This window comes from Delphinus delphis, chromosome 7 (genome assembly GCF_949987515.2).
Source record: "Delphinus delphis chromosome 7, mDelDel1.2, whole genome shotgun sequence".
In the NCBI taxonomy this organism is placed as follows: Eukaryota; Metazoa; Chordata; class Mammalia; order Artiodactyla; family Delphinidae; genus Delphinus; species Delphinus delphis.
Window position 1 is genome coordinate 63,982,222 of NC_082689.1, and position 11,153 is coordinate 63,993,374.

Consider the following 11,153-nt stretch of genomic DNA (forward strand, 5'->3'; position numbering starts at 1 on the left):
TTGAAATTGTGTAGAATCTTATTTGTGTCTCTAATAAGTTCAGAGGCTCCAGGCAGGCAGGGACTTCTGTTGGATTCCCTGCACGTAGTAGGTACTTGATCATAATTAATAAAATATATCAGAGCACAAACCTCATTTAGGAAAATTTCTCTCAAAATGCCTTGGCCTTGCCTGCAGAAATAACAAGAATCACTGCTATTTCATGTGCATCCACCGTTTGCGGGCCATTGCATGAGGTGTTTTACCTACTTCAGCTCAGTTAATTTAGTCCTCACGAGCCTCCAAGGTGGTGATGTCATTGGGTCCATTTTATGTCTTGGGAATCAGAGGCTCTGTGAGGTTAACTTGCCCAGGATCAAGCAGTGCAGAAGCTGGGAATTCAACCCTGATCTAGCATCACGGCCCAGAGCTCAACAACTATTCAGTCTTACAGGCGGGACCTTGCAGCCTTATGGTTTTACAGGTTTCTGTTTGTGGATTCACCTTTTGGATGACTAGACACACTTACACTGGTTGAGACCAGATCTCCTTTGTACCTTAAGCAGAGTGAGTAATGTTGGCCTGTCTGGCGAAGGAGACCTGCAGGAGAAGCCGTGCAAGTTTTTCTTTCCCCTTATAGCTTGAGAATGGATCGGAATGTGTGGCATTCTCAGTAAATGGAAATTGATGGCTTTCCCCCCAAAGACAGTTAAAGGTGTTAAATAAAGCCAAACTCAGGAGTGACCTTCTGTTTCTGTCAGTTAACTCTCCATCCATCCCTAGTTAAAACCTGAGAGGGTTTCTTTGTGGCTGTCGGTTGCCAGCCAGTTTGAGACCCATTTGACGGAGCTCATTTGAAGTGCTCCTTGCCTTAATCTTCTGTCGGACACTAATAACATCCTGGTAAAACCATAGAGATCCAATTTGGTTATTTTATTGAAGACTAAAAGATCAAAGTGTTTCGGAAGCATTTTTCCTCCTAAGCGGCTACTGCTTATAGCCCTTCATCTCTCAGCTGTTTATCATTTTAATCTCAGCGCTTTCTTTGCTTTCTAAAGGAGAATGTAAGGGGCCTGAAAATTATCTAAAGAGTAGTAGTTAGTATTGTGGTTCTTCACCTGGCTGCACAGTGGTTTCACTCAAGGAATGGTGGAGACACTTTAAAAAATTACGAATGCCTGCGTCCCGTTCCACATAGCCTAATTTAATTGTTTTTCGTGGAGTCTGGGCTCTGGGAACTTGGAAGGCGCCCCTGATGATTCCAGTGTTTAGCCGAGGCTGGGAAGCATTCTATTTGTAGATGACTCCTTCTCCAATCTCTTTCCTCTCCCAGCTCCCACCACAATGTAGGCTTGAAAAGGCCTCAGGCTTGAAAAGGTGTCTCTTATATATCTGCTTATATAAGAAGGACAGTGGCCTGAGGGGCAAGGATATTGGTTATTTAAAGAAGTACATGTACTTTTTTTCCTCCACCCAATGAGATCTTTAGCTTCCTTTGACAGGTAAGATAATAAGTGAAGTATGATTTCCGTTGTTGACGTGGCTGGGAGCTGGGAGATCAGTAAACCTTCTTAACACTTTCAACAAAGTGGTTCAGGCATAGGCGGCATTTCAGCTCAAGTACTATGTGCTTTGAGTTTGACATATCAGTATGGTTTTATCGTTGTAAGCCTCAAGGCAAGTCTTCATAAATTTTTTTAAGTCATGCTACCTTGCAGTTTTGTAAAGTAGGTAAGTCTTGGCTGCTTTCAGTGTGGGATTTTTAAAATCGTGTTAGTGAAAATGTAAAATATTTAATTTGTTCTTGAAGAAACAACACAAATTGTAAGTACAGTTGACCCCTGAACAGCATGGGTTTGAACTGCACAAATCCAGTTAGACACGAACTTTTTTCAGTAAACACCTACAACAGTACTAACAAGCTGTGATTAGTTGAATTCGCAGATGCAGAGGAACCATGTTTAAGGAGGGCCAAATATAAGTTACATTTGGATTTTCCACTGCTTGGAGGGTTGGAACCCCCAACCCCTGCATTGTTCAAGGGTCAACTGTGCATGTAATTAACATCCAGTTGGTACACATTTACATGAGCCGTACAGATTTTAGTTTCTGAAGTTTAATCACATAGATTGCAGATAACTATACTTCAATTTAAAAAACTGCTGATTTCCAAAGTTGTGTTAATGTCTGCTGTACAGCAGAATGATTCAGTTCTACACATATATACATTCTTTTTTAATGTTCTTTTCCATTATGGCTTATCATAGGATATTGAATATAGTTCCCTGTGCTATTAGAGTAGGACCTTGTTGTTTATCCACTCTATATATAAAAGCTTACATCTGCTAACCCTAACCTCCCACTCCATCCCTCCCCCAACCCCCTTCCCTGTTGGCAACCACCAGACAATTCTCTACGTCCGTGATTCTGTGTCTGTTTTGTAGGTAGGTTCATTTGTGTCATATTTTAGATTCCACATATAAGTCATATCATATGTTATTTGTCTTTCTTTTTCTGACTTCACTTAGTATGATCATCTCTAGTTGCATCCATGTTGCTGCAAATGGCATCATTTCATTCTTTTTTATGGCTGAGTAGTATTCCGTTGTATATATGTACCACATCTTCTTTATCCATTCATCTGTCGATGAATATTTAGGTTGTTACCATGTCTTGGCTATTGTGAATAGTGGTGCTATGAACATAGGGGTGCATGTATCTTTTTGGATTAGAGTTTTGTCCAGATATGTGCCCGGGAGTGGGGTTGCTAGATCGTATGGTAGCTCTATTTTTAGTTTTCTGAGGATCCCCATACTGTTCTCCATAGCGTCTATACCAACTTACATTCCCACCAGCAGTGCAAGAGGGTTCCCTTTTCTCCACACCCTCTCCAGCATTTGTTATTTGTAGACTTTTTAATGATGGCCATTCTGACTGGTGTGAGGTGTTACCTCATTGTATTATAGTTTTGATTTGCATTTCTCTAGTAATTACTGACGGTGAGCAGCAGATAGCAATTTTATAAGCATTGGTAATTAATGACTAAAGAGCCTTATTTCCCGAGGCTGCACAACTAAGGCAACATTCCCCAAAGTACAGGTAAAGCCAGGACTGAAATGATATAAAAACTAGCTGAGAGTATTAAACTTACTCCCCCTGCTGAAACTGTCAGTTCAAGAAGGTCCATGTAGCATAGCAGCTGTCTCCTGTTCAGTGTGAAACAATGGTTCTGCAAAGTGTGGTCCCCAGATGGACAGTGTCAGCTTCACCTGGAAACTTGATAAAAATGTGAATTCTGGGGCCCCATCCCAGGCCTAAGGAATCAGAATGTTGGGGGAATGGGGCACAGGAATCCATGTGTTAACACGCTCTCCACGTGATTCTGATGCTGACGTTTGGGAACCCCCGTTCTAAAGGAAAGGGAGGTTCACACTTTGTGGCACACTAGGGTAGAACAGAGGTTCTCAAACTGCTGAACCTTTGAATCACCTGAGGAGGTCAGAAACTCTCCAGGTGGTGAGGAATCCTTATGATCGATGCTGGACAACCGCATCTTCAACTCCTCCGCAGGATGTGGGCCACACCTGCTGGTGTGTCAGGAGGGATGGGGAAGTGGGGGCTTTCAGGAATCAGTACAGACACTTGAGTGAGAGCAGTGGTGTTACACTATCATGCTACAGTCCTGATAACGGATACATTTTCCTTTGAAGCGGAGTTCTCAAAGTGAGGGTACTGAACTTCTGGGATTCCTTGAAACCATTTTAAGGGACCCTGAGTGTCAAAACTTTTCATAGCAATACTAAGGCGTTACTTGGCCTTTTCCATTGTGTTGACATTTGGTGTAAAAGCCATTGTGGTTAAAGCTACTGATGTTGGCACACATCAAGGCAGGAACATCAAACCGTAGTAGTAGGCATCGTCTTCAAAGCACTCATTCCATCACTCAGCAAGTAAATAAAATTTTAAGAAATAAGTGGACCTGGCTCAAGTCCCCACTTGAGAACACATCTTTTTAGTATTCTGTGTGATGAGGCGGGAAGCATTTCTTCAGTACTGAAGTATGATGGTTGTCTCCAGGAAGAGCACTGGTGAGTTGTTTGAGTTGAGAGCCGAACTAGCCACATTTTTTTTTTCATGGAATATCACTTTTACTTGGAAGAACAACTGACAGACATTGGCTATTCAGACTAGGGATTTGGCAGACTTGTTTTTCGAAATGAACCAAGTAAGCCTGACACTTTAAGGAAAACAACTGACAATATTTGTTGTCGATAAGAAACTTCAGATTTCAAGCAAAAACAGGATTTTAGAAAACTTGTATCTGCCATGGTAAGCTTGAGAGAAACACCCCCCGCCCGACCCCCAGTACTTAAAAGGCATTTCTGATGAGATTGGGGATGGGTAATATTAATAAATATGATTTGTTGATACTGTTTAATGTCAACATTTGGAAGGTTTGCATAGCTCAGTGATGCTAAAACATCATACACAGGTAACAGATCCATTCAAAGGTAAAATAGACCACTGTTTACTATAATAGAGTTATGAAAAGTTGAATGTGATGGTTTCACATTCTACATTGCAACTAAGCTTTAAGAAAATACCACTTGGCAGTCAGCCTCGCAGTGGTCCCCATGGCAGAGAGTGCAGTTGAGAGGAAGATCCGGCCTTCTTCCCTGGGCCCTCCAGGTCCTCCTGCCTCGGGGCCAGCAGGGGAGCTGAGGGGCCCGGGGACAGGCTCAGGGCTGTGTCCCCCGGCGTCCTCTCAATGGCCACCCACTGGCTGGGCCCGGGCCTTGAAGCAGCAGCGAACCTCCCTCCCCCATCCCACCTCCACGACGGAGTGACGGCGACTGTCTGCAGGCTCGCAGCCCATGGAGGCCTCAGCAACTGGAGTATATATGGACACTGCCATTAAGGGTAACCAAATAGTTGATGAGGAGAAGTTTCTTTTTGTAGAAGCATTCAGCTAGCAAATAAGGAAGGAATGATAGAATATCATCATTTTGCAGCCCCTGATGAATGAATGGATCTTGACAATGCTCACCATTGGCCTTATGAAAAGACGTGCTCCTGAATAAAAAGGAACGTGAATCTGAAAAAAAAAAAAGAAAAAAGAAAATACCACTTGGCAAGTTTCGGCATAGTAACAAATGATATCCACAATTATCTGGAAAAGCTATTAAGATACTCTTCCCTTTTCCAACTACCTATTTTGTGAAAGACTGGATTTTCTTTATACACTAGAGCAGTAGAGCAATAGAGTGAATGCAGATGCAGGTGTAAGAAGCCAGCCATCTTCTATTAAGCAAAAGATTAAAGATTTGCAAAAATGGAAGAAGTAGTGCCACTCTTCTCATATTTTTGTTTTGATTATTTATTTTTCATGAAGATTTTATTAGCACACAGTGGGTTTATTTCTATAATGTTTAATGAATCAGTAAATGAATACTTTAGAAATAACTATTTTCTAAGATGGTCAGTAGCAGATAATCTACATAAACATGTTTTATGTTTTAAAATATATTTAGTACTTTAACATTACTAAAAATATTTTTTATTGAAATAGTTGATTTACAACTTTGTGTTAATTTCTGCTATACAGCAAAGTGATACATTCTTTTTTTTTAATATTCTTTTTCCATTATGGTTTTATCATAGGATACTAAATATAATAGTTCCCTGTGCTATACGGTAGGACCTTGTTGTTTCTCCATTTATATCTATAATAACTTTAACCCCAGCCTCCCACTCCATCCTTCCCCCAACCCCCTCCCCCTTGGCAACCACAAGTCTGTTCTCCATGTCCATGGGTTTGTTTCTATTTCGCAGATAGGTTCATTTGTGTCATATTTTAGATTCCACGTAAATGATACCATATGGTATTTGTCTTTCTCCTTCTGATTTACTTAATACGATAATCTCTAGGTCCGTCCATGTTGCTGCAAATGGCATTATGTCATTCTTTTTTATGGCTGAGTATTTCATTGTATATATTGTACCACATCTTCTTCATCCATTCTGTTGATGGACATTTAGGTTGTTTCCATGTCTTGGCTGTTGTGAATAGTGCTATGAACATAGGCGTGCATGTATCTTTTTTGGATTAGTTTCATCTGGATATATGCCCAGGAGTGAGACTGCTGGATCATATGGTAACTCTAGTTTTCTGAGGAACATCCATACTGGCTGCACCAACTTACATTCCCACCAACAGTGTAGGAGGGTTCCCTCTTCTCCACACCCTCTCCAGCATTTGTTATTTTTAGACTTTTTAACGCTGGCCATTCTGACCGGTGTGAGGTGGTGCCTCATTGTAGTTTTGATTTGCATCTCTCTAATAATTAGCGATTGAGCATCTTTTCGTGTGCCTGTTGGCCATCTGTATGTCTTCTTTGGAGAAATGTCAGTTTAGGTCTTCTGCCCATTTTTTGATTGGGTTCTTTGTTTCTCTGTTGTTGAATTGTATGAGCTGTTTGTATAGTTTGGAAATTAAGCCCTTGTCGGTGGCATTGTTTGTTTGCAAATATTTTCTCCCATTCTGTAGATTGTCTTTTCGCTTTGTTTATGGTTTCCTTTGCTGTGCAAAAGCTTGTAAGTTTGGCTCTGTCCCATTTGTTTATAAAAATAATTTTTTTAACATCTCTAAGTCGGTACAATAAATGTAACCCACAGAGACAGAACTGTTTGGAGTTCTTGATAAAGTTTGAGAACTGCTGCGTTAAGGGTTTCTGGTCACTTTTCTCTAGATGCATGTTGCCCTCGTGAGCATTTTGCAAGCCGCCAAGAGGCAAGGACTTGGCCTTAAGAGAGAGCTAGCAAGATAGTTGGAGGAGGGAGGGCTGAGTGCCTTGAAGCAAAGCCAAACCCCCGGCCTGTGCCTCTTTGCCAGGAAACAGAACATAGGACGGGACGCGGGCCCCCTATGCCGTGTACCCACATAATCACTGGTTTGACTGACTACACATTCTCACTTCTGTTACTCTTCACTGGAAGGATTTTAATGTTTTTATTTCTAGCCATTTTAACCTCCTGCTATTCACATTTACAAATTTCTGATGTAGCTTTCAAATGCACTGACGTGCTTCACACTTGCTAGTCTGACCTTTGTCAACAGCAGCAGCAATAGCTTGACCTCAGATGTTTGTCAGTTGTCTACACAGATTGTCTCTGCCCGCATCAGTGGGCTGAGTAAATGACGCTGTTAGCAATAGCGACAAGGAGAGAAGGGAAGGTTTAGGGAAGGATAGGATAGGTTTAGGGAAGGGAGGATAGATCAAGAAACAGAGGTAGTAGAAGGAGAAAATTGGTGGGGTGGTATGGTAAGCATTACAGTATCAGTATGCCTGCTTTGTTCAGTGATAAGGAAAGAAGCACTTCTGACCTTTCTGACCCTGGCAATGCAAACAATGGAAATTGGAAATGGTATTTTACTGAATATCTTAAGTGAAGCTAGAGACATCGTTAGACAGACACAAAGTTTGTTAATATTCCTACTCTTTAGGCTATGGATTTTATTAAGCATAACTGCTCACACTGTTATTTTAAGGATAATTATTTTAAAATATTAAGTTATATGTTCTAATTAGCTGCTTATTTTATTGGAGCAATGCTAAGAGCTTCACCGTGATGATTTTGGAAAGGGCTTCGTACCCTGGGAAACTAATTGTTTCAACAATAATTTAGCAGGCATTAGGCCAAGAAAAGGTTTGTATGGCCCTTTGGTAATTAATTGCCCATTCACAGGCATTCAAACTTCCTTCCTCCCACTCGTAGTACTTACATAATGTCCAGTTGTGATTTTTGTACTACAGAGTGAAGAGGCAACTTAGAATGGTGATCTGAGTACTCTGTGTGCGTGTGTAGGAGAGGGAGGTCAAAAAGAGGAGAATAAGCTGAATTAGGGCCAGTGAAAGCTTTGATGGGCAATGGCTTATTTGCAGTTTCTTTGGATTTTGCAATGATAAAGTATTTGGCACTCTATAACTTGGTAATAAATAATATGTCCTAGATTATTATAAATTGTTTATGGAAAAACTTGTTATGGTACCTTTCCGTGTAAAAATTACACATATTTAAACAACAGTTGTCTGTCATGAGCTGTTCCACTACTTGGTGACCACTTTTTTTTTTGGCCAGTTTGACAAAGGAAGTGATTTTGATAAAAACCAAATTACCCTTGAGTGTGACCTGTTAGATCTCTTCTGCTCACTTTCATAATATTCTTTTAAAAGTAAAGCATATTTAAAAGCATTTTACTTAGTTGTTGAGATTGTGTATGTATGTACCTTCTGCGCAGTCCTGTGGTTCATCGGTGGTTCCAGTGGTGGTGGTTTCACGGGTAACAAATCCCCTCTGTACTGGAGGTCCAGATTTCTCAGGGTCGTTAGCGCCCAGTAGTCACTGAAGAAAGTGATTCTTAGGATGTCTCCTGGAAGAGATGGGACACGTGGCCCCATGAAGACGGTGCTTGGATCTGCCGTCACACGAACAAGTCTGTAAAAAACCAGTAGCAACCAACCAGCACTGAGCGTTTCTTTTTCCCTTTTCAGGCTTCTGGCTGTGATGGGTCGGAGATTCCCGACGAAGTGAAGCTGATTGGGTTTGCTCAGTTGAGTGTCAGCTGATGTCTGTCCCTTGATGTCGCCCTGATCTGCCATGCCTCCCCCTCGCCGTGCCCTCCCCCCAACCTTTCCCTCCCCTGCCACTTCCTCCCACCCCCTAGCAAAATCAGAGGATTGTGAAGAGGCCGGCTTCAACATAACGGGATAAAAAAAGAATTTTTTTAAACTTAACAACACTGAGTTCTGCTTTATTCTATAGCAACCCACAGTACGAGAACAAGCAAACACCACAGCTGCACGACTGTTGCTCATTTTTCCAAAAGCTATTTAATACCCTCAGCAGTCAATTCGGATCTCCCTTACGTGAAAAGAATCTGAAACACACTCAGGTGGTCCTATTTATTGGCAACGAAAGGAATTTTTTTCTATCAGAAGCCTATTTCTTCTCTCATTGTTGTCCTTCCTTTCTGTTATAATACTTTATTGTACATCTGACAATACTGCCTCTTCTGTTGTATTTAGAAATTAATATAAAATTAAGATTTATTAGCCGAACTTGAATTCTAGTTTTAAAACTGACTGTGAATTTTATTTTTCATATATTTATGCATTACACACCTTAGCTAGAAGAAAGAGAAAAACGTTTTTGATTATATATGCTTCTTGCAGTTACTCTCTCGTTATTTAAACAAAAAGTTTCAGGTCTATCTTTGGAGTATTTATAACTTGTGATTTTTTGAAATGACTGAATTAGGAACTAGGATGCTTACTCTTTTTGGTTTGCCTGAAAACCAGTCCACAAGCTGATTGTCTCTTGGGAGAGGGAGGTGCCTTGCAAAAACAAAAAACAAAAAAACTTTCACATTAAGAATGTGCCTGAGGCTGCTTTACTCTGGAATAGTCTCAGATCTAAAATTTCCTCTACATAAAGTGGCATATGTAAGTTTTGCTTCACTGGGACGTTTAGGATATAAAACGTTGCCATTCTATTAGCTTGCTAATTATGTACCCACCTCTGATTTGACATCTCCTGAAGTGATTGATAGGATCTGTCGTTCCAAAGGTGATAAACTTGAACATATACCAGAATCCGTGTTTTACTTGAAATTCTGCAGAATACCCAGATGGAGTGAAAAAATAATAGAAAGGGTTTTGTGCAATGACCAAAAGGTAAAACGCTGTTAAGTTTCAAGAATAAATACTTTCAACCCAAATAGCCCTCTGCTTGACTGTACATTATGGAATAGTAAACCTTAGGATTTTCAAAATTGGAGTCTAAACTTTCAGGGAGGTGGCTCCCAGATGGTAGCATTTGCTCTTTCCTAGCTAACCCTAGATACGGCAGCTCTTTAATGTACTTTAAAAAGCAAATATATATTACTAAGGACAAAAAAGTTATTTATAATTGCCTTGTCATAATTGTTAAGGTGTTCTAGAGCCATTTGCATACAATTTAATGTAATTTCATTCCATTCTATTGTTTACACAACAATTACTCAAAGATGACTGCAAAGGTAAAAGGAAAATAAAAGTGTATTATTGCACAAAGAGGTAGTGTCACATTGTTTCATTCCTCCTCTAGGCAGTGTCTGCATTGCTGCAGTGATATTTAGTGCTTTCATAAAATGCCTAGTGAGAATTAACTGGTGAAAAGTGCCCCGGAGGAAGACCAAGGCATCCATCAGGCATCCGTCCAGTCACAGAAAATCAGGTATGACAATTGCTTGATAAAAGAATGAAAGACAAACATTCACGCTCCATGTAGACAGTCTGTCTTTAAGTCAAAAACCACAGGGCTGCAGGGGACAAGTGAGAAGAATTCCTTCCAACTGCTAAGGCAGGAGTGGTTATAGGACTTGTCCAGGGCCTTTCAGAGCTTCCTGCAGAGCTGGCCTCCTAGGGCCCTGGCTTCCTGACATCCACTGCACAACTTGTGGCCAAAAAACAGTGTAAGAAAAGACCCTCATATTCTTCTCAGAATAAAACGTACATGAGGAACTGTAGCGCTCTCTTTTGCAATATAGTAAAGAATAATGCTATATTTTCTTTACGCCCATATTCCCATATCTTTCCTAATGGTATCTGAGTGAGCTTACATATATTTATATACCAAGATACAGACTTTCAAACACATAAACAAATTAGGATGAAGGGTCAGTAAGATTTGGCTAACAAGATGAATGCAAGTATGAAGTTAGGACACAAGTTCATGATGAGGTCCTGCACCATTGCTAGAGCAGCACACAGATTGGGATTAGAGCTTCCAACACAGCAACAGTGAAGAGGAACACTTTTTTTTTCTCTCAAGGAGAAACACGATTTTTCCTAGTACTAAACCCTGAGATGAAATTCTTCTTGGAAGTTTGAGTTATGTATTCAGAAACTTAAAAACTCTCAAAGCATTGATACATATATCGCAAGTTTTGAACACTTACTTACCCTTTCTAGTACTTTCTGCGGGGGCCCAGATGGGTAGGGTATATGATAGGAAATGCTGGTCAGCCAGGAGCTGAGAGTGTGATCCAAGCAGTTGCTCTCACTTGTGGTCTAGAAAGATAAAACACATTTAAAACTGAGCGGAATGAGTGGGCTACGTTTCCTTTAGGCAAT

The 11,153-nt window shown here is 40.6% G+C and overlaps 1 protein-coding gene across 1 annotated transcript in view; it reads left to right on the forward strand.

Moving 5' to 3' along the window:
* STK39 (serine/threonine kinase 39) overlaps window positions 1-10,082 on the forward strand; it is a 309,660-nt gene extending 299,578 nt beyond the window's left edge. The window contains exon 18 of the mRNA XM_060016642.1: window positions 8,532-10,082. Coding sequence (XP_059872625.1) covers window positions 8,532-8,606 — 75 coding nt within the window. The 3' untranslated portion in view covers window positions 8,607-10,082. The remainder of the gene's footprint in view (window positions 1-8,531) is intronic.
* Window positions 10,083-11,153: the final 1,071 nt, after the last annotated feature.